The sequence below is a fragment of the Penicillium expansum genome (assembly GCF_000769745.1).
Source record: "Penicillium expansum strain MD-8 chromosome Unknown contig313, whole genome shotgun sequence".
NCBI classification, from domain to species: Eukaryota; Fungi; Ascomycota; class Eurotiomycetes; order Eurotiales; family Aspergillaceae; genus Penicillium; species Penicillium expansum.
In genome coordinates this window covers 524,882-550,987 of record NW_015971264.1, presented here as the reverse complement: position 1 = coordinate 550,987, position 26,106 = coordinate 524,882, and the positions used below count along the sequence as shown (strand labels likewise).

The 26,106-nt window shown below is 49.9% G+C and overlaps 7 protein-coding genes across 7 annotated transcripts; 3 read left to right on the top strand and 4 right to left on the bottom strand.

Annotated features, from left to right (window-relative positions):
• Positions 1–1,765: 1,765 nt before the first annotated feature.
• Positions 1,766–3,628, top strand: PEX2_093760 (putative MFS maltose transporter; the record flags this gene model as incomplete). The annotated part of the gene is made up of 5 exons (XM_016746646.1): positions 1,766–1,963; positions 2,069–2,326; positions 2,376–2,624; positions 2,673–2,979; positions 3,048–3,628. The coding sequence occupies 5 exons, from the start codon at positions 1,766–1,768 to the stop codon at positions 3,626–3,628; spliced, it is 1,593 nt and encodes a 530-aa protein (XP_016600362.1).
• A 900-nt stretch (positions 3,629–4,528) lies between these two features.
• Positions 4,529–6,675, bottom strand: PEX2_093750 (phosphate-sensing transcription factor PHO4; the record flags this gene model as incomplete). Its single annotated transcript, XM_016746645.1, has 3 exons — positions 4,529–5,031; positions 5,085–6,123; positions 6,172–6,675. 3 exons carry the CDS (start codon positions 6,673–6,675, stop codon positions 4,529–4,531), a joined length of 2,046 nt encoding a protein of 681 aa, XP_016600361.1.
• Positions 6,676–7,463: 788 nt separating this feature from the next.
• On the top strand, positions 7,464–9,751 carry PEX2_093740 (uncharacterized protein; the record flags this gene model as incomplete). The annotated part of the gene is made up of 3 exons (XM_016746644.1): positions 7,464–8,139; positions 8,198–8,638; positions 8,712–9,751. 3 exons carry the CDS (start codon positions 7,464–7,466, stop codon positions 9,749–9,751), a joined length of 2,157 nt encoding a protein of 718 aa, XP_016600360.1.
• A 1,586-nt stretch (positions 9,752–11,337) lies between these two features.
• Positions 11,338–12,924, bottom strand: PEX2_093730 (ubiquinol--cytochrome-c reductase subunit 2; the record flags this gene model as incomplete). The annotated part of the gene is made up of 4 exons (XM_016746643.1): positions 11,338–11,433; positions 11,490–12,349; positions 12,439–12,613; positions 12,685–12,924. The coding sequence occupies 4 exons, from the start codon at positions 12,922–12,924 to the stop codon at positions 11,338–11,340; spliced, it is 1,371 nt and encodes a 456-aa protein (XP_016600359.1).
• Positions 12,925–13,549: 625 nt separating this feature from the next.
• PEX2_093720 (uncharacterized protein) lies at positions 13,550–15,685 on the top strand (the record flags this gene model as incomplete). Its single annotated transcript, XM_016746642.1, has 4 exons — positions 13,550–13,561; positions 13,617–13,673; positions 13,761–14,606; positions 14,675–15,685. 4 exons carry the CDS (start codon positions 13,550–13,552, stop codon positions 15,683–15,685), a joined length of 1,926 nt encoding a protein of 641 aa, XP_016600358.1.
• A 2,611-nt stretch (positions 15,686–18,296) lies between these two features.
• Positions 18,297–19,691, bottom strand: PEX2_093710 (ankyrin repeat domain-containing protein; the record flags this gene model as incomplete). Its single annotated transcript, XM_016746641.1, has 1 exon — positions 18,297–19,691. The coding sequence occupies one exon, from the start codon at positions 19,689–19,691 to the stop codon at positions 18,297–18,299; it is 1,395 nt and encodes a 464-aa protein (XP_016600357.1).
• Positions 19,692–20,194: 503 nt separating this feature from the next.
• On the bottom strand, positions 20,195–24,969 carry PEX2_093700 (GYF domain-containing protein; the record flags this gene model as incomplete). Its single annotated transcript, XM_016746640.1, has 4 exons — positions 20,195–20,511; positions 20,571–24,249; positions 24,307–24,733; positions 24,875–24,969. The coding sequence occupies 4 exons, from the start codon at positions 24,967–24,969 to the stop codon at positions 20,195–20,197; spliced, it is 4,518 nt and encodes a 1,505-aa protein (XP_016600356.1).
• Positions 24,970–26,106: the final 1,137 nt, after the last annotated feature.

The following is a 26,106-nucleotide window of genomic DNA, read 5'->3' as shown; positions in this document are numbered from 1 at the left end:
TTCCATTTTCATGTTAGATTTTAGTTTATTAAACTTACTCCATACATCTCCACCTATGGGTTTTAAAAAAGTGGACTTGCGCGGGATTGAATCACGAATCTCCGAGGAACGACATGAAAGCTACCCAATGAGGGAATGTTTACATAAGCTCGATTGGGCCACAGGTCCTCCAGGGCTGGCAAATCCGGCGACTCCCCACATTATAAGATTCACTTCTCACGGCCCACAGTCTCACTCCAAGTTTCAGCTTGGGGGATCTATCTGGTTTGTCAAATGCCAGGGCTATCATCGCATTCGAACCGCATTAGTCCGATGGATAAGAGCTACAACTCAGGGACACCAAGAAGTGAGGGGGAAAGAAAATCAAATTCAAAGTAAAGTAAACTCAGTCGAAGTGGGTCACGTGTGGGGCTTGAGCTCTACCGGCAGCGTTAGAAGTTGTAAGACCAAAAACATAGTCATGATCCATGAAAATGCGCTCAACTACCATCTCTATAGCTCTTAGCGATCACTACAAAGATAATTCATTGCTGGTAACGAGAGGTAAAATCCACAACTGGAAATTATATCCCTGTACTCCGTAGTCTTTGTTAGTAAGCAACTTCTCGGGAGATGAGAGACGCTACTATCACTCATGGATCCAGAGTGTTTTCTAACATGATCTTCTTGTGACGTATTAGGCCAAATCCAAAATGAGAGCAAGAAGCAGTCATAGCAATAGACCGAACAACACCTTTTAGCCTATGGCTACGGAAGGGACTTGATAGTCACTGCCGAATTTTTGATTCCGAGTATCCCATTGATACTTCCATACCCAGCCCAATTTTCGTTCTTTAGTAAATCTTGAAAACTGAACCACAAAGACGGATGTGCTTGTTTATCCCTGTGTTTTTTTTTTCTCTCCGAGTCTGACATGAAAGGGGGTGTAGTACCTCGGCTTTCCCAGTATATCCAAGCTTTTCGAGATGTAGATCTCTGACCTCTTCCGCCTCAACACCCCACAAATACCGATTCATCCCACTAGTGAAAGAGGTAGCATCCAAAAAAGTGATCAGGTGAGAATGGGGTCTGACCGATATGTGGAATGCAACAGTCATTTAACCGACCAGACAGTGGCGTTCCCGTTAGTCTGTAAGCGTTAGTCTATAAGCGGGATAGTTGAGACAACGCTTGCGTTCTTTTGTCACCTTGTATCCATCTAACCACATTTCCCAACCAATCACTTCAATGAACTTGATTCTTTTATTTCTCTCTCTCGTCCGGGGCCCCGCATCCCAAATTTCATGGGGGAATCCCCAGAGTCACACAGTGGCCCCAGACTCCTGTAATTTAAACTTCCTCCGGCCTTCTCTCCCAAGCCGGTTACTCGCAAACGCCACCAATCCTCTGGGCAGCCAATTCCCAATGCCTTCGGCGATGGCTAACCTTTTCTAGTCGCAGCTAAGCCTCCAGCACATTAGGTTCGGCGCCTCTGCCCAGCTTCGGGTAAATTGTCTCTCCAAACGTGCTCGCTTTCGGGAAATGGGTAAAACCCCGGCGGGTCGGGGTTACACCCCTGCTTGATCCGATCGCTGACTTGTCTAACCAGCTCTCAGATGGCAGAATTAATCCACGTATCACGCACGTACTGTGCAGTTCGAGAAACGCGCACATGGGGTCAAAGGATATAAGACCCCAGCTTATCCTTGTTTTGCATTTTTTTCTGAACTTTTGATTTCCATTCTCTTTTGGACCTGGAAATAGCAATCATTTCCAAGAAAAAAAAATGTCGTCAGGCCTCGACAAAAGTGATGAGGTGCATGGCGAGAAGGCCGCCATTGAGCAATCCGAGGTTTTGGTCAAATCGGATCTCATGACCGATGCCTTCGATGGCGAGAACCGTGAACATGAGATGACTACGTGGGCGGCCATGAAGAGCCATCCCTGGGCTTGTTTATGGGCATTTACCATGTGCTTCACTATCGTGAGTTTATATTTGTTTTTGATTTCTTCCCCGCATTTCGGGGTTTCCAGATCCCCCCAGATCTCGATATCTCGAGAACATATCAGCTGATATACCCAAAACCAGGTCATGGAGTCGTTCGACATGTTCCTGAATGGTAACTTTGTCGCGCTTACCGCTTTCAAAAACCACTATGGTATCGACGTCGAGGGACACGGTAAAACTATTCCAACCAAATGGCAGTCCTCCCTCTTCCAAGCTGGCCAATGTGGTGCTTTCGTCGGAGTCTTCCTAGCAGGGCCAATAACCAACCGGCTAGGGTATCGGCTTACGACAATCTTCGCTTTGCTGTTGATGAATGCCACGATTTTTGTGTCCTTCTTTGTAAGCCGTGATCCCCCAATTGCTGAGCTTATTCTCTAACTCCACTTAGGCCAACTCACTCACCCTCCTTGTGGTGGGCCAAGCCTTAGAAGGTGTCCCTTGGGGATTCTTCATTGCAAACTCCCCCGCCTATGCCAGTGAGATTGTACCTCTGTCCCTGAGAGGTGCCTGCACGGCTACTCTACAAATGAGTTGGTCCATCGGTTCAATCATTGTCGCCGCCGCAACCTATGGCTACAATAACCGCAACGATGAGTGGGCTTGGCGAGTGCCTCTTGCCTTGCAGTGGATCTTCCCTGTGAGTCCTCTCCTTTGAAATCTCGTTATAGGCGCTGACTCCTTCTAGACTCCCCTCTTGGTCCTCCTCTTCTTCGCCCCCGAGTCGCCTTGGTGGCTGATTCGCCGCGGACGCAAAGAAGAAGCCCTTCGTTCCATCAAGCGTCTTGGTAGCGACTCGCACGAGCAAGCTCAGCAGAAACTCGCCATGATAGAGCGAACCGTTGAGATCGAAGCTCAAATGGGTGGTTCCCCAACTCTCCTCGACCTTCTTAAGGGAACCGATTTAAGACGAACAATCATCACCTGCTTGATCTATGCGTCGCAGAACTTCGCCGGTAACTTGATTGCCAACCAGGCAACCTACTTTTTCGAGCGTGAGTAACTTCCGTCCTTCACTATAACTAGATTTCAACCAGCAATGGATGACTGACTCCACAATTAGAGGCCGGTATGGGACCTGACCGTTCATTCCAACTCAATTTAATCAACTCGTGTCTTCAATTGGTTGCCAACATCATCTCTTTGCCACTAGCCTCCTCATTTGGTCGCCGAACCATCTATCTCTGGGGCACAGCCACCAACATCACTCTACTCATGCTCCTCGGCGTCTGCGCCTCTATCCACCAGAACCAAGCGACAAACTACGCCCAGGCCGTTCTGGGAATTATAATCTCGTTCGTGTTTGCCGGCACTCTCGGACCCATCTCATACACCATCATTGCCGAGACCTCATCCGTCCGTCTTCGCGCTTTGAGCACCGGTGTGGGTCGTGCCGCGTACTACGTTGCCGAGATCCCCATGATCTACCTTGCCTCGCGGATGCTCAACCCTAGTGGATGGAATCTCGCTGGAAAGTGTGGTTACGTATGGGGAGGTACAGCCTGTGTCTGCTTTGTGTCGGCGTACTTCTTCCTTCCTGAACTCAAGGGCCGCTCTTACCGTGAAAGTGATATCTTGTTCAATCGCAAGATTCCTGCTCGGAAGTTCAAGTCGACTATTATCGATGTTAGGGATAATGAGTAAGGAATGGCGATATGATGGAATGAGATATGCTTTTGTGAGCTTCTATAGCGTGATAACTCAGAAGAAATATTTTTGGAGACTATTAATTCCATCCTCGAGTACACGTCGCAAGCTTTTTACTCAGTCAGTACATGTGCGTAATAAATACTTTTGCTTCGCTCGACTTATACATAGGCCGTTGTTACGGGGGATGTTGGCAAGTCTACCACTAAAAAGCCTTCATCATAAATTAATATATATATGTGACTAGTTAATTCTGAACAATGAAACTGGAAACAACATTGACACTCAATTCGGGCTTAATGCCTCGTATTTACTCTAGGCCCATATCTTTAGCATGTCTTTTGATAACCGCCAGCTAGTATGTTATTTCCAAGATTGCACTTGCCAGGTAGTTATGAAGTACCAAATATATTAGAATGAATGCATAGTCGCATCGGTGTCGGTACATCTGGGGGACAATCTAGAGGGGTACAGCGCAAGGTTACACGTAGATTGAGGTAGCCCCCCCCCCCAGATTCTTAGCTTTACTTGAGCAAAATACGAGGTCTGAGCACTGCAGCGGAAAAGAAAGATAGAATCGAATTGGCAGAGGTTATCAGGTAGAAATAGAATAGTAGAAATAGAATAGTAGAAATAGAATAGTAGAAATAGAATAGTAGAAATAGAATAGTAGAAATAGTAGTAGAAATAGTACAAGCAAACATGAGCTACCCTGGTAGTTCAAACACCGACGCTATCAAACCACATTAAACAAAACATAGATCATAGATCCATAACACAATTGGCGAAACCTCCACCCGCGGATAGGGAGTATCCTGTTTTCTGATCTTCCACCGTTTCATAGATTGCGTCACTATGCAGGTAGAAGATCTGGTCATATTAGGTTATAATGTCTGATCAGGCCGAACTCTTCGTCTCTGAGTTAGCAACACCATCAGGACTCTTCTCGGATTGAGCCGTGGACATTGACGGTGAGCTCTCCTTGGAGGGCTCGCCCGATAGCTTGGCCTCGGCGGCGGCCAACTTGGCAGTGGTTGCGTCCAAGGTCGTCTTCAAAGCTTTAATGTAATCAATGGCCATTTCCACGGCGGTGGCCTTGCTGATGGCCTGGTTGGCCTTTTCTTTCTCTTTTTCCTTCTCATTGACCTTGCCACCGGAGTCTGCAGCTTCTTTAGCGTTGCGGGCATCAATAAACTCCTGCGGAATAAGAAGCTCAATCTCCTTGAGCGCATTGTTGATTCGATTCCGGCGTCCCTGCTCTGCGAGCTTGTGATTCGTCCGCTTGGAGCTTAAATTCTCAGCCAGAGCCTCTGGATAGCTCACACCCGATGGCAGAGTCCCGTCGAGAATGTGTTGGTAGTTGGACTTTGATGCAAGGTAAAGTGCATCTTGTGACATGCCTAAAATCAAGTTAGTATAACAGTCATGGAATTCAATTCGGATCAAGACTTACCCTCACTGCCTTTCATAAGTGGCTGGATGCTGGGACTAATCTTGGGCCGCAACTGTGGACTGGCCTGAGTGGAACTCAAACTGGGTCGTTTCCGATTGGACGTAGTCCTGGAATCCTTTCGAGGAACCGGCCCACTGGGAGATGGCATTGCAGTTGTGCGTGGACTGGGAGCAAGAGAAGCGCTGTGAGGTTTATCGTACGTCGCAGACAAAGGATCCATGAAAGGTGTCCCATTCGTGGAGATCGACTGCGTCCGTACAGCGGTATCGATGCGGTTGGGTTTTGGACGCAGCTGCGAAGGAGCGGCCGCCTCTGGAAGTGATATATCCTCCATTATATCATCTGGGAACTCAGCTGGAGGCTCTGCGAGCTGCGCTTGGCCGCGGAACTGGCCTGCGGGGTCTTGCAAATGCTGATTCCGCTGGATGCGCATCAAAAGCGCAGGGGTGGCTGCAGTGCCGGGCGATGAAGATTTAATATGGGGAGCAATTGCAGGAGACATCCGAGGGGGGGGAAGAGCGGGAGGGGGCATCATCGGTTCTGATAATGGTTCGGGGGATACCGAGTCCTGGCCAGATCCCTCATTGCTGCTGAGCTGGAGTGAGCGGATATCCTGATTTTGCGGCCTTGTGGAGTTCATCTCCTGGGTGAGGCTATTGTAGAACTCTTCCGAATTGGTAGCCAAAGTGCTGCGTTTGCGCTGCGCCCGAATAATAGGTGATTGCTTGACCTTCCGTGTGTTATTGAGCCGGGTAGCGGTCGTTGATGGCCGGTGACGAGAGTTGGGCTTCCGAATGATGCTAGGAGAAGGTGGAGCCGAGGTCCCGGGGAGAGGGTTCACCTCCGCAGTAGTGGGAACGAAGCCCATATCCGATACCTGTCTTGCATGATACTGGTAACTGCTAGACTCGGCGTTTTGGGCCTCTAGAGCGGGAGAGGTGAGAGGAGTGAAGTATTCGCCGGGAATTGTGTATTCAGGGAGTCGAAATTGGTTCTCCAGGGGTGTCATAGCCGGTGAGATAAGAGGAGTGTAGAGCGCCTGAATCGTTAGCCAACATACTCATCTGGGACCTTTGTCTGAACTAACCTGTTCCTCGTTGATGCGTGAATATCCGTCGTACATATCCGGATTTTCGTCCACGCGCTGGGGGTATCGAGCGGTGTTGCCATGCATTTCGACACTGTTCGGGGTGGGAGGGATCATATTGTGGCCCTGCATGTAATGTTGGTGCGTAGGCGGTTGTGACATGGGTGATGGTTGCTGGGCGCAAAAGCCCGGGGTCATATGGGGAGTCGAGTAAGGCATTGGGTGGCCGTGGTGGGTGTGCGACTGTGTGTTATCATTGAAATCCATGAGGCCCTCCATCTGGCCCGAGTATTGCACGGCATGCGATCGTAGGTGAGCCATATCCGAGTCCGGGCCGGTGGTGGTCGGTAGAGAATGGGAATGTTGCATATTCCCTGGTCCGTGCTCGATTTCGGGAAAAGGCATGTTGAACTCGAACAAGTTAGAGAATTCTTCCTCACCAGGCGCAGTGATGAGATTATTCTCATGTAGCTGCTCCGGCCACGACATGGCTGGTTGTTCCATGGTGTAATAAGAGAGATATCAGGTTAGGCCAATCAAGCCAAGAAAGAAAGTGTTGAAGTCGAAACATTCACAAGAGAAGATCGGAGAAAAGGAGAATCCGAAGAAAACTAAAGAGAAGAGATGAAGTGGAGAATCATTTCGGGGCGGAGACGGTACTCCGTGGTCGGCAATGAGACCTTGCCACTACAGTTAGATCTTAAGACGGGGCGTTGGTCTCTGCCTTTTTTCCCGCGCCTTTTTTAGTCTTATTTCTGCGCTAGATGCGCGTGTGCTAATAGATGCAGAAAGTACATAGTACTCCGTACCCTGTTTCAGAAAAAAAAGTACTAGCTTACTATATAACGTACATTTGTACAGAGTACTCCGTTAAGTAACTATGTTGTATATGTACGGAGTACCTACGGAGTATGTTAGTTTCCCCAAGTCCCAATTTTCTATTTAACCCACAGTGGAGATACGAGTACGGACAAGCTTGCTGGAGTATTTTATATCAAATTAAAAAAATTAACATACAATAAAATAACTAGTAATTCATACTCGAAATGTCCTTGGAATTAAAAATCAAGCAACTCCAACTGCATATACTTTGTACATGCATGGATACCTCAGGCAGAGATCAAGAGGGGTTTATCACCTCGTGATGTTGGCTTACCTGAGCAATGACATGATAACCTTGGTGACATGACAAGTGACATGATCACTTTAGACCAGGGAGCTTCATAACCTTTGTTGACTTCCAAGCTTGTTCAATATCTTTCCTATGCTGTCCTATGTGAAATGCCTTCATAATGAGACCTATTCCAGACCTCCCATTCTCTCGCAAACCCTCCGACCATCCCTCATCTCCATCCCTCGATCCCCGCACTGCCACCCCTGCGACCTTCTTCTTATCGCGCAGTCCACATGTCGCGGATCATGATTCCAATTTATCGTTAGATAGCCCTGAGGATGTCAAAGAGAATATGTATGGAGTACAAAGCCTAGATGCCTCTCTGTCCCAATCAGAATTTACATCCTTGCCCCGCGATCCCTCCGCAGACAGCCTGAAGCAAGCAACCGACGATTTAGAATCGCACCTCGCACAACACCGGTCAACATTGAAGCCGCTAAACTCAGGCACTATCGATTCCTCTGATCAAGCATCTCCCATTCATGCAGTATCTCGGCCTTTAACCCCGCTTACGTTGGGCATCCCTGATGATCCATCCTCGCTGCCTAGCAGCCCAAAATCTATATCCAACCAGTCTTTTCGACCACTCGATGATATTTCTATCACGGATGAAATCAATAGTCAGGCTCTTGGATCTGGAGATGAGGACGAAATACCCTATGGGTCTCCATTTTTGACTCCAGGTGGGGCCTCCCAACTTATCATGCCAAGCATCAAAATGCCTAGTCGGCGACCGTTCACCGAGCGTGGAAAATCCATGGGTCGATTTAAGGTTCTTCTGGCTGGTTCTCCTGGTAGGTTTCAACTGTTCTAGACAAAATTACACAAGCAGCTGATTGTATTGAAAATTAGGTTCTGGTAAGACCTCGTTGATCAAGTCTATCGTTCAGACATGCGAAGATATCGTACATGTCGACACCATCCCGCAGGTGACCTCTTCGGGACGTCGCAGACCTTCCCGGCCCCGATCTCGGGGGACTTTGACTACAACCACGGAAATTTATGCGAGTACCAAACCTTATCCTCCATGGTGGTCGGATCTGGAAGATTCACGCGTGCTCCAGCGCCGAAAGAGCATCGGGGAAATCGTGTTAGAGAGGAACCTTTGTTTCGTGGACACACCTGCAACAAACCTAAGCCCGGCAGGTCAAAGCAACGCCATTGGACAGTATATGAGACAACAATTCTTCCGTGCGACCAATGCGCTCAGTGGGTCTAGCGTTGATTTCCAAAACCTACTAGCCGGGAATGGTGGATCCCAGGTGGATGCCATCTTATATTTGATTTCTAATGGTAGGCTTTCACTATTCCTTCTCCGAGGAAAACCTGCACAATTAACCCCCAATTGCTAACCTTCTCCAAATAGACACCCTATCGACGGACGTGGAATGCATCCGCAAACTCTGCGAGCTAAGCAATGTAGTCCCAATAGTATCCAAAGCAGACACCCTTACACCTGCTCAAGTTACCCACTTGAAACTCCGCTTCCACGAACAAGCTCGCGAGGCCGGAATCAAACCATTCCTATTCGGTGACCCGCCGAACGGTCTAGACGGGCTTGAATCTCAGCCCCCATATGCGGTCTCCTCCGAGAAAACAATCGACACGGAAACAATGGATGCAAGCACCCTAATGAGTCCAGACTACGTTCAACCACTCGTGCCCTCCGAGCTAGATGCCTTAGTCAATAAGATGTTCGATCGCGATAACCTAGCCTGGATGCGCCATTCTGCGGCAAAGAAACTCCTTCAGCAATGCAGAGACTCCTATCCAATCCCCCCCTCAATGCCATTACCCAATGCGCAGCCGGGTCCTGCTGCAAGTGGGTCCGCATATGCATCTAACAGCTGGCGTTCCGTCTCGGGGATCTCCATCTCGTCCGGCTCCCCACCCGGCTATGCCATGGCCCGCATTGCAGACTACACCCGACACGAGGAGCGTATGGCGCAGGTCCACCTCGCTCAATGGGCGACAGACCTGCAGCGCAGCTTGCAAAACGAGCGCGATCGATATACCTCGCTGGCTCGCGGCGAGCGCGCTGTGTGGCTCACTGAGCGTCTAGGCGAGTGTGTTGTCGACGGCTCATTGGTACCTATTTCGCAGACCCCTGGCTTCTGTGGGTTACATGGCTCCATCGGTGAAAAGAACCCTGGTGGGTTTCAGGTCATGCGCTCACATGCCAGTTCCGGGGCATATCGTTTTGCGACTTTCACTCCGCATGACCCGCTCGGCGTGATTGGCTGGATTGACGAGCTCGGACACCGGAGCTGGATGCTTGTGCAGATTGTTGGGAGTGTAGGGGTTGTTGGTGGGTTGGCGCTCTGGCTTGCGCGTACTTGGGGTTTGCCGACGCGCAGTCTTTCGGATTTGCGGGTGGATTACTGGTGTGGTACTATTGAACGGTAGGTCGATGAGGTGACTCCGGTGTGATAATGAGGGTATGAATATGTGACATGGGCTTTAGGAGTTATGGTTTTCTAGTTTGTTGCCGGGAGGGTTCCTACTGGATGGGTTTATCCGCTCTTACGTTCTTGATTCTCTGGAGATCACTTCTCTCATCTTCGGCGTCTTGTGGTGTCTTACGACTCTGAGACAATTCTCTTTACGGTTCTAGGCTACGTAGCATAGTCGGACAGGGATCTTTGCATGAAAATGTTAAATTTTATTTTTATTATATCTGATTTATGTTGCCTTTCCTTTGCAGTCCTTTTATCCTCGAACTTATTCCAGCCATTCCCTTATACTATAGCAGCTAACCAACAGTTAGACATTGAAACTGGACAAAAGTATATCCAGGAATGTCAATATTTACCTTTTTTTTCTTAAAAAAAAAGGGCAAGGAGAAGAAAAAAAACTCTCGCATTAGCCTTGGTGTCAGAAGAATAATAGTCGGCTAGCCACGGCGTAGGACTTTAGTCGCCGAGCCGAGGTAATTGGCCCGAAATGATATTATGCCGATGTTCTTCTTATGTATTTCTTAGATATATGTGAAGGCAGTAAAAAGCATAACAGGTGTAGAGGCGTTTCTATATATAACCAGTGACTAGTCTTTTCCCACTGTGTACAAGTTGTATATCTACCTTTTAGCCTTTGATATACTCATATTCTTATCCACATTCCATCCAATTGGTAAGATGGCCGAGTTGGTCTAAGGCGCACGGTTCAGGTCCACCTGATCCCGATGGTATACAACTGTCTCCGTGTCTCGAAAGGGGCGTGGGTTCAAATCCCACTCTTATCATATCTTTTTGTATTTTTTGTACTGAACTATAATAATGGGGTTGTTGAAAGCTGAAGGGCTGTGGTTGTTCGATTTTTTTTCATATACCTTAGTATAAGTGAAGTATGTTATCGGATGTAGCCTAACAAACTATCTATATCAAATCAATACCTGCCGAACTCCAAGAGTTGCATCCCTAGCTTCTTTTTATAGGCGATGATAGGATATTCACGTATGCGTAGAATATTGCTTATGATATTATTGCATAGTATGAATGTTCTAGGCGTAAGCAAAAACATCGATATCTCAGCCTCGATCATTCGGTGGGCAGATGCACTTTTCTACATGAGAGAAAACTACGAACAAAAAACGATATGCTAATAGTGTGGTTGAATGAATATATATAACAAACTAGACCTTCATCTAATTATACGGTGTAATAAGGTCAAAAGACAGGTGTTTTGCCATTCAAAGTGGAAGCGTAGGGAAACTAACGAAAGGGGATAGATACACGGAGCATGCAAGTAATGATCGATCCTGACCATGAAATCATACCTCGCTCAAGGATCATAATCAGCACGAGGCAAGGAAATCCATAGGTCTACCAAAGAAGGTGGAGATAAAGGATAAGGTACAATTGTATTACAGTCAACTACACCCTTAAAAGAACAAAGGAGATATCGGCAATGAATCTAGGCACAAGTGGTCACATCAAATCCAAAATGAAGGGAACAGACTCTTCCCTCTCTACGGTGTAATGTATACAGGGATTTTAAACGGTCAGACCGAGGTCCTCGGCGAAGGGGAGCTGGTGAATATCACCCACGCTGACGAGGGTGGCCTTGCCAGTCAGGAAAGTGTTGGCGACCTATGAGTAACTATTAGAATGATGACATCAGAAATTGGGAGAGAGGAATAACATACCTCCTTGACCTGCTGCTCGGAGACCTTCTCGAGAGCCTGAGCAATCTCGTTGATCTGGTAGGGCTTGTTGCCGTGGACGAGGCCGGAGCCGGTAGCCTCAAGACCGGTCTCGAGGGTCTGGACGGACTCCAGAGCGCGGAACTTGGCGAGGGCAATAGCCTTCTTGATGTCCTCGGAGGCGACCTCACCAGCGGCGGCCTTCTTGAGGGCGTCGACGACGTTCTTGCTGGCGGCACCGACCTGGTCGGCCTGGCCGGACAGGGTAACGGTGAAGAGACCAGCATCGGAGTAGGCGTTGTTCTGGGTGGAAACGCGGAGCTGGCTGAAGCCCTTGGTGGCCTGGGACAGAAGGGAGAAGCCGGGGGTCCACTTGATAGTGGACTCGCCGCCCAGAAGAGCAGCGAGAACGGAAGCCTCGGCCTTGTAGCCTGCGGTGCCGAAAGCGCTGGAACCGGGGAAGGCGATCACAACAGCGTTGCCGATCTTGGAGGCAATGCGCTGCTCACCACCGTAGTACTTGGAGGCGACGGAGGGCAGAACGTTGTATTGGCTGGAGGCGTTGACGGTGGGGGTGTCCTTGAAGAACTGGCCAACCCACTTGGAGACCTCAGCGGAGTTGGGACCGCTGGCGACAAGAGCAATGTTGGACTTGGAGTAGGCGCTCTGAGCGAACTCAGCCAGGGCATCGCCGGAGACGTACTTCTCGTAAGGGGAAGACTGGGAGGGGGTGATGGAGGCGCCCAGGCCGCGGTGGAAAGCAACACCGTGGGCGGCATCGACAGCAACGGTCTCCGGGTTAGAGTGAACGGCCTGCTGCTTGTACTTGAGGAGCTTGCTGACGACCTCGTTCAATTCGTGGTCTGATATCATCGAGGGGGTTTGAGTCAGCAAAGGATGCTCATATGATTGCGCTTCACCAACCACCATTCATCAAAAGGGACCGACTCACCTGCGAACTTGGTCTGGGTAGCAACCTCGGCAAGCAACTCTGTGAAGTAGGGAAGATCCTTGGAGAGGAACTTGGTACGGAGGACAATGTTTTCGCGGGAGTGTGTCGACGAGATTTCACCGCCCAGCAGCTCAGTCTCCCGGGTGATCCGCAGTGCAGACCGCTTGAGGGTAGTCTGTTGAGGAATTGATTGATTAGTATCATTAAATATACCTGAGATGAATCAATTGATGCCATGGGACCAACCTTGAAAGCGAAACGGTCGAGAGCATCGGAGAAACCAGGGAAGGGCTGGTAACGGGAACCAGCCTTCGCAACCAGGGCGAGGGTGCCAGTAGGGCCCTCAACTTCACGGCTGGCGACCTTTACGCCGGAAGCTTCGGAAACATCGTACTGGAAGGCCGGGTTGACAGCGGAGGCCATGGACCGACGGCCGGCGGCGAACGCACGCGGCGCATTTCGGCTGAGGGAAGACCGCGACAGCATCGTCGCCTGTGCCGAAAAGATGTGAGAGAAGAAGAAGAGATATAAACCCGAATTGGGTTTGTAAAGAGGCGCAAATGAGGCGGGGAAGGAGGTGGGATGCGGAGAGAGCAAGAGGGAAGAGGCAGTTTGGGAGGTCACGAAAAGCTTCAAGATCCCGACTCGTCACTCCAGCCAATCAGCGGTCAAGTAATCAAAAGCGCGGACGGAACCGGAGTTACTTTTGTTGCGAGTATATAGAAGTATAGTATTCTATTGGGATTTGTATAATTGTTATAGTTTCTTATTGAAGTATTTTAAAATAATCTATATACCCTCTATTCCAATTGGGGTGTTGAATCTCTCAATACCTCAATATCTCACGATTGTTCCCATTGTCTCTCTGCTCTGCCCGAACACGTTTCCTCCAAATGAGGCATTTGGATCACCTGATTGGTCCTGTCACGTGAATATACCGATAAGCAAAAAAAGAACAAAAGAACCGAGGACCTGCATCTCATCGCGCATTGGATTTTTGGATTGGACTTGCAGATCTCTGCTAGCTTGGAAATCTTAATGAACATTCGGTGACCTTAAAGTGCCCCCTCTCGAGGTTTGGTGGTGAATATTCTCATATCTTTAGCCCACCATGATGTCCCAGGTATGCGACTGTCCCGCTAACCTCAAGAAAGCTCTACTTACTGACATGAACCTAGTGCTCTGCCGAGCTCTGTATGCTCTTGATCGAAGACAATTTTGGAGAGCTCTTTGCTGTGAGTCATCTTACGCAGACTCTCGGGCTGTCATAGTTACTTGCGACAGCGGGGAAGGAACCGGACTGACTAGTCAACTTTTCGCAGCGCATCTTCACTGTCCTTCAACGTTACGAAAGACTGACTCTCCCTCGGTTAAAATTCTATGCTCGCTTGACAGATCGCCAATTGCACCATGGCCTTTCCGCCATGATCCAGCACCACTTGATCTATCACTTCACTTCCCTCGATGACGGCAATACCTACTACGAAGCTAATCCACAGGCCGCATACTCCCTTGTGCGATCGGGAAAGATTCTACAGCTTGTGGAAAGTCGACTTGGGGAATATGCTGCCCAGGTGTTGGAAGCAATCATGATGCTTGGTCACTCCTCGATCGCCCACCTCGAAACGCTTCCCGAGCTTCAATCCAAGAGGCAGCGCGTTCCGAATGGGATCAACCATGATGAAGTTAAGCCCGAGGAAGATGGGGAAAACGCAGAGGATTCCGCTGCACCTAACGGCGATCATGTTGTGAGCGAGAAACCGGTGCGCCTGCACCCCACCTTGAAGAGTCTTGCCTCCCACGGATACATCCATCGCCTTCGAGAGGCACACTTCCAAAGCCCAAACGATAACTGGCTAGATGCTTCCCGAATCATCGGATCAAGGCCAGATGTCAAACTAATGAAGGGCAAACAGCAAGCGTCAGAGATTGAGGAGAAGGCGAAGGAAATGGTCAAGGAGAGAACTGAAGGAGACCTGAGCCGGGGCCTAATATACAACGGCCTCCCTCAAGGCGCCAAAAGAAAACGCGATCACGGCAACTCGGAGTCGAATAAGCAGGCGTCGAATGGTACCAACGGTGTCAACGGGGACCATGTAGAGGACGAGGAGGAAGAGGAAAATGATTGGTCCGAAGATGAAGATGGCCTTGATTCAATCCCAATGGACGTAAGCTCGTCCCTTTTTTTTTTTGTTTTTCAATGCGGCTTCGAAACAACCACTAATATTTACCGTAGTCTAACCTTATCGTTCGGGTGAACTATGAGAAACTCGACGTGGCGCTTCGAAACACGCGGTTCCTTGAGCTTGCTGAGCAAGACGCACCTTCCGCCTCAGTGGAGATTTATGAATGTCTGCTTAGGCGCATTGAATACCAAACAGCCCGCTGCCGAGACTCTTATGAGATCCCCCGCGAAGGAGAAGAAGGCGAACAATACTCTGCTCCAATCCAACTGAGCTCGATAGTTGAAGACGTTGACCCGCATCTGGATCTTGCAGGATGTATTGGCCCGATGGAGCCCTCAACGGTGTTAAACCGACGCGGCAAGCGACCGTTGGAAGATGATACAAATGGCGTGAATGGTGACGAGCATGAAGACGACTCGAGCGGGAAGAACCGCGCCTATGAGATCGACCAGCACCTTAGCATTCTCTCACAACCTCCCTTGAACCTTACCACAAAACATGTCATCTCCGGTCTCCCTACGTGGCGAGTTGCATTCCGAGGGCTGTCCCGCAAGCTTCGTCATTTAGAACTGGAGCGCATGATTGAATCGCGGTACGGAGATGTGGCACTGCGGGTGGTTCGCGTTCTGCATTCCAAGGGCAAGCTGGACGAGAAGCGACTCCAGGAAATCAGTCTCTTACCCTTCAAAGACCTACGCCAGACGCTTGCTAGCATGCAAACCGGAGGGTTTGTAGACTTGCAGGAAGTGCCCCGTGACGCGCAGCGCCAGCCTTCCAAGACAATCTACCTGTGGTACTACGATCCGGATCGCGTGTGCAGCAGTATTCTGGAGGATACATACAAAGCCATGTCACGATGCCTGCAACGCATCAAATTTGAACGTAGCCGCGAGAGAGATTTCCTCGAGAAGACAGAACGAACTGACGTCAAGGGCCACGAGGAAGAATTCCTCTCGGAGGCCGAATTAGAACATCTTCGCAACTGGAAGGCCAAGGAAGCCTTGTTGCTGGCGGAGGTATCTCGATTAGATGACATGGTTGCTGTTTTCCGTGATTATTGATTATTGATTTGCTATGCTCATATCATGGAGGCTGGGAAGTAATTGGGGTTGCATAAATCTGTACAGGCGCATGAGCGACGAATTGATACAAATGACACCTACATGCTCGTTTTGCGAGTTTATTCTTTAGAAACATGTTGGACGTGATATGTAGCAATGTTTACTCCTTGAGTCTCCCGAGGTCTTCGGTTATAGATACATAGCCAGCCGCCTACCTTGGCCACGGAGGTTGCCTAGGTATGAGGACAGACCTGCATAAGCTCAGCCTTTGCATCTCACACAGCCACAATGGAAATGAATCGATGTTCTAGGGGCGAGAAACAGAGTGTCTTTGTCTTTGTCTCTATATAACACTCTGGGGAGTAAGGATTAAGCTAGCATTACTATTCATCACTCTTCATAGAATAATAAAATAGGCAAGTGAAATCAAATAAAAAAAAACATGTTCTATATATCATAACTACAACATAAATTGTACAACTCTAGTCAAGTTCCACAGTGATCGGCAGTCTGGCGTCATATGGCTTGTGCATGATTTAGCCAAGAATATACGAGACTAGCGCTGAATACTTTTTTTCCACTCTGTTGTATACGTAGTAGGCAGCAAAGAAAGAGCAAAACATGTATAAATAAAGACAAGGGCAGTGTTTAGGCAGTAATTCAAAGACATCAAAGAGGTTAAAGAGTATAGAAATTAAATCCAAAAAACGAAACACGGCAATAATCAAAGAAAAGGATTCAAAAGGTAGAAACAAGCCCCTACGTCAGCCCTATCAAACCCGCCAAGTCTGCCAATCTTTATGACGCTGGCGCGACGGTGCCCAATGCACCTTCTTATACCTTGCCATACCTTGCTTTTTACAATGCCTTTTCTGCTTTTCTAACAATCTTGCAGATAAATTTACGAGCTTTCCATTCATATTCACAATTACATTTACATTTTACCTACATCAACATCTACATCCTATCGAACATGGCCTTTCCGTGGATATACCCCGTCCGAGTTGTGCAAGCACTCTTTGGCGTGATCGTGATTGGCTTAACAGGATATGGTCCGTCGCTCCAGTACAAAATCCCATCAATAAAAAAAACTAACAAGTCCCTAGTGGTTTCAACATTCTACTATGAATGGTCATACTCGGATACCGTCAACTTCCTTCTCTTCCTTGGTTGTTGGACTGCCTTTGTAGCAGTGCCCTACCTCACCATTGCACCAATATGGTTCCCTCGCCTTGCACACCACTATGTAATTCCTGCCGTTGAAGTGATTACCATGATCTTCTGGTTTGCTGGGTTTATCGCTATGGGGGCGATGTTGCCTCCGCCAAGGTGGTGTCATGGCAGTGCATGCAGCTCGCTCCAGGCAGCAACGGTATTTGGGGCTTTTGAATGGTGAGAATCCCTATCTTTTGGTGTTGTTTTTACGGCAGTATACATTGTCAGAGAGCTAACTATGATCTGTGCGGTATATAGGTTGCTTTTTGCAGTCACCACCTATTTCGCTATCGTTGATCTTATGCACCACCGTCGCGGTGGAGAAATGAAGACACACTCAAATGTGAATATTGGAGTCTGAATTGTATGTTTTTTAATGATCACCTCGAGAGCATCTGAGACTATTGGATTGAATATCTCTTAATGTTTTGGATGTTTTGAATGTTATCATAGTTTGTGATGGTGTTTAGGTGCGATACCCTTTGATAGTGATGGAGTTCTTGTTTTAGTAATCTATCTTATTCCTCTGGGAATTGAATTTGAAAGTTCAGACAAGATCAAAAAGTAAAAAGATTTAATGTAGTTCTTAACTTGCTAGCTCCAAGATTGTTTTATGCTTCCTACATGTAAGTAGATCAGGATAATTACAAGTAGTTCACCTTATAGAAATCAAAGAGTAACAAGTTCTATATGTAATGGTAGGCAGATTTAGGGTAAAGGTATTGTACCAAAAGCTCTAAGAAAATGTATAACAATACCTCATGAGAGGATGATGATGGTTGTCCTGGAGAAGCTTTTTATATAGACTCCGATACCGCCTTCCGGCTTCGTCAAATTATCCTCCCGTTTGTCATGCACATTCTGGCCTTCATTGTCATCTGATACGGCGGTTTGGCCGAGTGGTCTAAGGCGATTGAGTACGTTTCTCTTCATAAAACAGTTCCACAAAACATTCACTAACAATCCAAACAGCTAGAAATCAATTCCGTTCGCGGGCGCATGTTCGAATCATGCAGCCGTCGTTGCATATCTTTTTTGCCAAATTGGGAAGCCAGACGGTGAAGCGAATATACATAGTTTTTTTTTTTGACTGAAGATAATAATAACCCTACAAGCATGGCTATTGATCATTGATAGTTCAACTATTCGGATAATGATCTGGTCTAAAATACATCAAATAACGAGATTGGAAGAGATATGGGCTAGAGGCAATCCTAACTCGTAGACAAATAAGCTAAAAGGTCACAGACAACACTGCACTGGTGTTGATTCGTGCCTGTAGGGCTAGAACTAACAGACTTCTCTGAGCTGTCCAGTCTGATTCCCAGTCAGATCCTTATTCAAGGGTCTTCCTCAAATGCCCAGAATTGACATAGAACATTGCCAGTTTCCATTCTCAGTATATCGTCAACATAGCAGTCCAATCAGCTCCATGTTCCAACAGTAAATGCTGCACAGCAGGGGAAGCATATTTCCAAGCAAGGTAAAGCGGCGTTTCCCTCATCCCATTCATAGCATTCACATCCGCACCACGTCGGATAAGACACCTCACGATATCTTCCGCGGTGCTGTGATCCCCTCTTCTGCGTCGGCAATACGCTGAAACATGCGGTGGATCAGGTCCCGTTGGACACTTGAAAACCGGTTGAACCAAGTAGCCGGATATCACCCCATCTGAGGGCATATGGGAAGGCATTCCACTGCAGCGAATGGCGTAGTGCAAAATAGTGTAACCTTTATAACCCCTTGAATTTAAATCAAATCCATAGTCAATAAGCAGCTCCAGTATGTCGCAATTCCGGGAGATCACAGCGTGCGTGATGGACTCGAAATTAACATGAGCTCCGTGATCTAGAAGCAGGCGGACGGTCTCGAGAGTAGATTCTCTTATAGCCCCGTGGAGCACGCTCTCGTGACAGTTTGCTCCATGTTTTAGAAGCAAACGGACTGTGTCGACGGTTCCACGGCTAATTGCTTCAAATAGCAATTTCGCTCTATCATTATCAACCAAGGCAACGTTCGCTCCATTATCGAGAAGCACCTCCACCATGGATGCATAGTTTGGCTTTCTGCGCACAGCCCAAAGCAATGGACACATTCCGTTAACTTCGGCGTTGGTATCGACCCCAAATTCGATGAGAAGCTTCAGCATCGGCATTTGACCGGAAGCTACTGCACAGTTGATCAACCCTCCGTACAACAGATTAGGCCCTTCTTTCTGAGCCCCCCATTCAAGAAGGATCCTGAAGACACTCTCGTGGCCCGCGAGAAGAGCCCCGACCGCGGGATTGTTTGGTCCGGTCCATATTTCTTTTCCCACGCAGTCGTTCAACTGAGCACCATGCTCTAGAAGCAGCCTTACTATATCATCATGTCCAGCATGCGCGGCTATGCTCAGGGGTGTCTGGCTTTCGACCTTGAGTAGAGCTCTAGGCGGAACCATAAACGGATTCCTGGCTTGACTCGTAGGTCGCCTACCAGAGAACATAGTATGTAGAGACATGGGTGGAATGAAGCGATCCGTTTTCTTTCGAATCGTGGACAGAACTTGGACATCCACGTAGGCCCCCCAGTAGAGAAAATGCCGTACACCTCTTTCATTCCCAGTCGCGGCACAATTAGCCAAGCCCTCGCTTTTCCAGAGCTTCACATTTTGTTGATAGAGACGGGGAAGAAGAAGGTCGTATAGACGACGGTTCGCCTGTAGTAGGTGTGAGAGATCCTCCTCGGATTCCAATTTCGTGCTTATCAGGAGTAACAGCTCGTTGGGTAATCTGAGTAACGGGATCATAGAGGCAAAAGGTAATGTGCGATGTGATTACAGGGGGATCTAATCGGATCTTTCGAATGGTACGAATTGAAAAACGAAGCCACTAGCGCGGGGCTTTGTTCATCCATAGATGGTTAGAACCGGAACTTGAAAAACTGCAGGGGTGTGGTTGGCTCAGAATTCGAAAAATATCGATATCGTCCGGATTGACTATACTTCAAAATAGGGGAAGAGGATGGATATTGGAAGGTAACCTCAACTTGTAAAGTCCATGGCTTCATATATATGCTTGCAAGATCTACGGGTATTGGTACAATACAGGTAACTCTACGTACGCCCGAAAAACAAGCAGTGCAGAACCGATATCAATGCTGCTAAATTATGATGCTGATACACAGACACGGCGAAGACACGCAACGAACATGGACACGCATCTCACATAAATAGAAACAACAGATCCGACTCAGCTAGCCAGAAAAGCTAGCATAAAAAAGCACCCCGGAGAGAAAAGCTCATGCACACCTTTAGCGCTTGCCCTTCTTGCGGGGTGCGACAACCTTAAACGCAGAGCTGGCAGCCTCTTCCTCGCGCTGAGCAGCAGCCGCAACGGTAGCAGCGGAGCCCTTCTTGGCAACCTCGCTCCAGCCACCGCCGTTCTTCTGCTCGCCGAAAGCACTGGGCGAGACAGGGTCAACAATGCCCTTATCGGCAAGCTTGCGGCGGCGGATGAATTCCTCCGAGAAGCGGCGGCCATCCAGAGTCTGGGAGTTGGCGTAGACGGAGTCGGAGATGATCTCAGCCTCGGCAGGCAGGAAGAGCAATTGCTGAACGAAATCGTCAACTAGAGATGAGATGTTAGTATGGAGGCAGCGGGGATTGAATAAAGAGATCGAAACTCACCATTGATGGTGCTGTTCAACCCCTTGCTCAAAGCCAGAGTAGCCCACTTGGTGAACTCCTCAACGGCCTGGTTGGGGTTGGACTGGGGGGTGCTGCCGCTTGTCGCGGTACGGGTAGTGGTCACAGGGCGGGGCTTAGCGATCAGAGGCGAAATTGGTACGGTTCCGCTGGCTGTGCGGGGTCCGAGGGCCGGCGCAGTTGGCAAAACACCCTTGACCTTGCCGCTAGCACCGACAGTGGTCCAGGCACTGGAGCCCTGGCCAGCGGCGGCGACGGGAGCAGGGCCCTTGCTAGCAAGATCAGCGTAACGCTTGCCGACAGAGGAGGGAACGGGAGGGCTTGGGGTCGCAGCCATGGCAGCCGCGGCAGCAGCAGCCGCGCGGTTCTTGCGGGCCTCCTCCTCCTTTTGGATCTGAGCCAGAGTCTTCTTGGCGGTAGTGGCGGTGGGTGCGGGCTGGGTCTTGGTGGCCCAAGGGGAGCCGGCCGAGGCAGGGGTGGCCGGAGATCCAGCGCTAGCCCAGTTGGCCGACGAGGGGAGGCCAGGGGCAGCCTGTGCCTGCGCTTGGCTGAGACGCTCTTGCTCTGCAAGGAATTGGGCGCGGCGTGCCGCAGCGGCGACTTCCTCGCGTTGGGCGGCAGTACGAGCCTCAGCTTCCTGGATCTCCTTAAGAGAAGGACCCTTGGGCAAGTCATTTGCCTCCTTGGCCCATGGTGCGACAGAGGTAGGCGCAGCGTCAACGGGAGTCTGAGTCTGGGAGCGGGACCCAGTGGCCAAAGACTCGGCGACGTTCTGGCGGTTACGCTGGGCGGTAGGTGCAGGGAGAGGCGACGCGGAGGGTGGAGGAGGGAAAGGTTGGGGCATGGCGTGGTCAACCTTGTTTCCCCAGACCGATTCGGGAGGGCCATGGCTGTGGTCATGTTCCTGCTGCTGGCGTTGAGCAGAAGCAGCCTTGTGAACTTGCTGGGAAAGAGTAAGAGGCTCAGCACCGGTAACAGAGTCGGTCAACTGCTGAGCTGCCTCCTCCATCTCGGCCGCAACCTCTGCTTCGAGTTGCTGAGATGCAGCGGCAGGGTGGGTAGGCAGGCCTTCGGCGGTGCGCATTCCCATCTCGCCTTCCTGGGCCCGAAGGGCATGGAACTGGCGAAGACGCTCCTCACGAGCGTGCTGATCAAATGGATCATCTTCATGAGCCTTGTCAAAGTCTTCCTGCTCTTGCTGGAGTTGAGCACGATCCTGGAGCATTTGAGACACCTGCTGGGACTGCAGGAAGTTATCGGGCTGGCGGCCAGAGAACGAACCAGCACTGCCAAAGGCAAATGGATCCTGGCGGCTGACGTTCAGGCGATCAAGTAGAGCGGGGAGTTGGTCCTGGCTGCCAAAATCTGTTCCCAGCATTCCAGGTCCCACGTTCAAACCACCCTGTCTCGGTGCAACGCCATCAAAGAATCCAGGGAGACCTTGGGACTGCTGCTGCATGGGAGCCTGGATCGGGGATGGCTGGTAGCCAACGGGTGAAGTGATGCTTGAGAAGCTAGGCTGGCTTTGGAGACTGTGCGCGCTAGACTGGTGCTGCAGCGGAGGGTTCATGGAAGACGAGGGGGCACCAGGAGGAGCCATCTGCTTCATGATGGCCTGCTGCTGAGCCAAGTGCTCCTTCTGTCGGGCCATCAGGTACTGTTCTTCTTGCTTCCGTCGTTCAAGCGCATTCTGCTGCTCGGCTGTCAAGGTAGTGCCGAAGCTTGGGAAACTACCCGGGAAGGGAGGCTGAGCAGATCCAGCGGTCGTGTTAGTCCACTGGGCAACGGTCGGTTCTGGGCCATGAGGAAGGCCAATCTGTGGCACAAGGAACGGCTCGCGTGAGTTCCCAATGCGTCTCACTAGCTGAGCTAACGGCTCGAATTCGGTATCCTCAAGCTTCTTGATTTGCAAGTCCGGGCTGAAGAAGCCCGCCTTGAACCAATCATGCATCTCAAGCCCAGTCCACGGGCCCTGGATATTGCCTTGCGGATCCCGGTAGATCCAACGCATCCTATCCGGCATAACCATGGTACGCTGCTGAGAAGCAGGGATTCCTGCGCCAGGAGTTTGGCTGGGAGGAATATCATGACCAGCCAGGTTGGGAATAGAGCCAACGGCCGAGACGGGTGTTTGCGAAGCAGGGGTTGAGCCTGGGTGGCTTGCCTGACCCGCCTTGTCGCCTTGCGAAGGGTCGAGTCCATCTAGGCCCACAGAGTCGGGCCTTCCTTGCTCGTCTTGCATGGAAGAGAAGAGGGCACCGAGTTTGCTTGATCGGCCGATGCTTCCAGTGCCAGTCATACCAGCGTGGGGGCTAAATAGGCCGCCTCCGCCGAGGGTTGACAAGCTAGGAGACTGAAGATCGCCCATAGAGCCGAAGATAGGGTCACCAAAACCACCAACAAACGCAGAACGCTCACGAGTGGGCGTTCCGACAGCAGCACCAGATGACCAAGTCGAGGCTCCGCCCAGGGAAGACAGACCACCCAGACCACCCAGACCAGAGAAAGTGCGATTGGCATTGACGCTGGAGTTCTGGCTGCGGTCCACAGATGGAAGATCGATTCCTGAGCCAACCCGTCTCATCGAGCCGAAGGGGTTAGAGGGATCCCGAAGTCCGCTGATTCCGGGATGCTGGGCCGGCTGGATATCCGATCCGTCAGTGTCAACATCTTCGGGTTCCGTACGTTCGCCATGACGGTCACCATGCGGGCTCTGGTAAGGATTGGTGTTGGTTGGACTATTTGGCTCGTGGCCCTGAAGCAGGCTGGGAGTTGGGTTCCGCGAGTTCTCCTGGCTTTGCATTAACTCCCGGAATCCAGGGATGCTCGAGGTCATGCCGAATGCGCCAAACCCAAGATCAGACTGAGGGGGACCTTCAACATCCTGAGACCCGCCAAGAGCAGCGCTGCCACTGCGAGGCTCGTCGAACGGATTAGTTTCGCTTCGGTTGACACGAGTCTTGACGGCATCCCCCCAGGGCGACTGCGAACGCCCATCACTGTCGTTTTCAGCAAGACGTTCAAGGTTGCCCATGGGCTTTTCCTTGGCGGAGCCGGCAATATCCTCAGAGCTATCCTTGGATAGCAAACCCTTGAATCTACTCTCTCCGCGGAGACTTCCGTATCCCGGTTTCTTTTCGGTCGTGGGAGTGCCAGAGCCTGAGCCGGAACCAAGGGAGAAAGCTCCAAAGGCACCCATCGGAGAGAAATTAGCATTATGCGAGGCCGAGCCCCAGGGGGAGTTCGGTCCACTAACCCCCGTATTGATGGGGTTGGTGGAGCTGCGCTTCAGAGAGCCAAAGGGAGAGGCAGGATCCTCCCTGCCATCCTTGGCCTTCTCATCCGGCTTCGGGTTTGGTTCTCGGAAATCAGTTTTGCGACGCAACAGGGCCGGAGGAGGAGTAGAAGTATTGGCCTCATCGCGGAAAAATCTGGAGTTGGAGCCGGTAGGAGACATGGGGTTTCCAACTGATTCACCCGTTTCCCGGCGGCGGGGACCCGGGCGACCGGCGGTTGGGGAGGAGGTGGTGGTGTAGTTATTGATATGGCCCTGAGGATAGGAGATCGAAGATTTGCGACCTCCAGTTCCCGGGATGACATTTTCCTTCGCGGCGTTTGTGGGGGGCGGCTTCAGAGGGGAGTTGACTGAAGCGGCGAACATCTATTAAGCATTGTTAGTAAGAGCACTCATTCAGACCTGAAAGCACACAACACGAACCTCTCTTTCGTCCTCTGTCATACCCGTGATTCCGAGGGGTTCGACCTGGCCGCCGTGATCCCAGCAAACCTCAGGCCCCGCGGAGTTGTTCTTGTGGTCATCCCGCTTCCCCCATGCTCCATTCACCGGAGCGGACACAGTGTGGGGATCCCAGTCGGCCACGAAGTATTCCTCCACGTTCTTACTCAAGGTCCCCTCCTCCCGCTGCGATTTATACAGTTCTAGAAGTTGATCCTTGGAGTACCGGGCGTCCCCATTCCGTGCAATGCTAGAAGTATTTGAGCTCAGGTGTGGAGGGATGTACGCGCCGCCGGCCGTGAGTGTCGAGGCGGATGCAGGCTGGCTACTATCCCGGTGGTGAGAGGGAGTGGTAGCAACAGAAGGACGGCGGAAGGTCTGCGTAGCTCCATTCATACGGTTGCGGGACCTAGTGGGCATTGAAGGTTAGCATCGGATATCTCGAGCTCAGAACATTGACGGTCATAACAGCATGGAACGATATTGGACCAAGTCTGCTAAATAACAGCTCATGAACGGGGTTTGGGGAGGTGAAACAGTATCTGCATACCATTCTCCGCTAGTCGAACCGTCCCCCCTCCGATTGGGGTCCTGGGTGTTGCCAGCAGCGGCCGAAGCGAAACTCGATGGAAGTGGTGTAGGCATTGTTGTAAAGAGGCTTGTATGGTCGGATGTTGATCCCCCACGTAAAAACCGATTCTGAGATAGTGATCGCGAAACCTGTGGCGGGCTTGCAAGAGAATGTGTGATGCGAACGGATAAGTTGCAAGACACGTTGGAAAATTGGTGTAGAGTTGAAGGATGAAAGCTAGGAGCTAGTCAATCGAAGAAGTGGAGAGCTGTAAGAGAGGTAATGCAGATATGCGAGCGCCAGACTAACAAGGTCGAGAAAGAGAGAGATCGAGTTTCGATTTCGCTTGGGAAGTTTCCTGGAGCAAAAATGATTAAGCGGTGGCCGTGGCAATACACGTACCTTGTTGTAAATACACGGTATGGGTTTTCTGGTGATCGCGTGATTTGCCATTTAAGAGTGGTGAGTGTAGCGTATTGATATAACCACAATTACATACCGCCAAGAGCAGGTATCCGATACACGCACAACACTTGTGTCTGCATACTCTGCCCAATGTACCTTGTACCTTGGCTTAGGCCATTGTGCCCAATCCTGTGTTGCAAAGAAAAGAGACATTGTATAAATCATGATGATGGAAGTCTTCCAAATGACCAGAGTGCATTTTGAGCCTCGTTTTTCACTTTTTCCCTATACAGAATGACTATAGAAAGCAAATACGTATGCAGTTAGGTGGCTTGACGCAAACAGAGAGCTGTGGAAATAACAGAAGAGACGTGTATCCCTCACAACAACCACGCTTCTATTTTGATTGGAAGTTCAGCTACCTTTCAAACAGTTAACAGTTAAGGGATTGGCTTGATACTGTGTCTAAGAATACAAAGAGAGTCTAGATGTTCCACCAAATGCAATAGAGGGGGTTGAAATGCATCCAATACTATCCCTTTTTACCCAACCTCTGCAATGCTGGGCAAACATGTTCTGTCTTAAAATGATTCAACAGTCTTAAAATTTCTTTAGATTTAGCCTGGAATCCGGTTGGATTAAGAATCCCATTATCAGTTGTGCCTGTCAATAGGGCTGGATTATTGTGTTGCTCTTTGTATATCTCTACTGCCCCTGTTTGTCCTTTGATGCTTCATTTCACACCAGACAATGCTTTCTGAGATTTGCTCGCTCTAGGAGTAACACAGAGACACAAAACAACACAA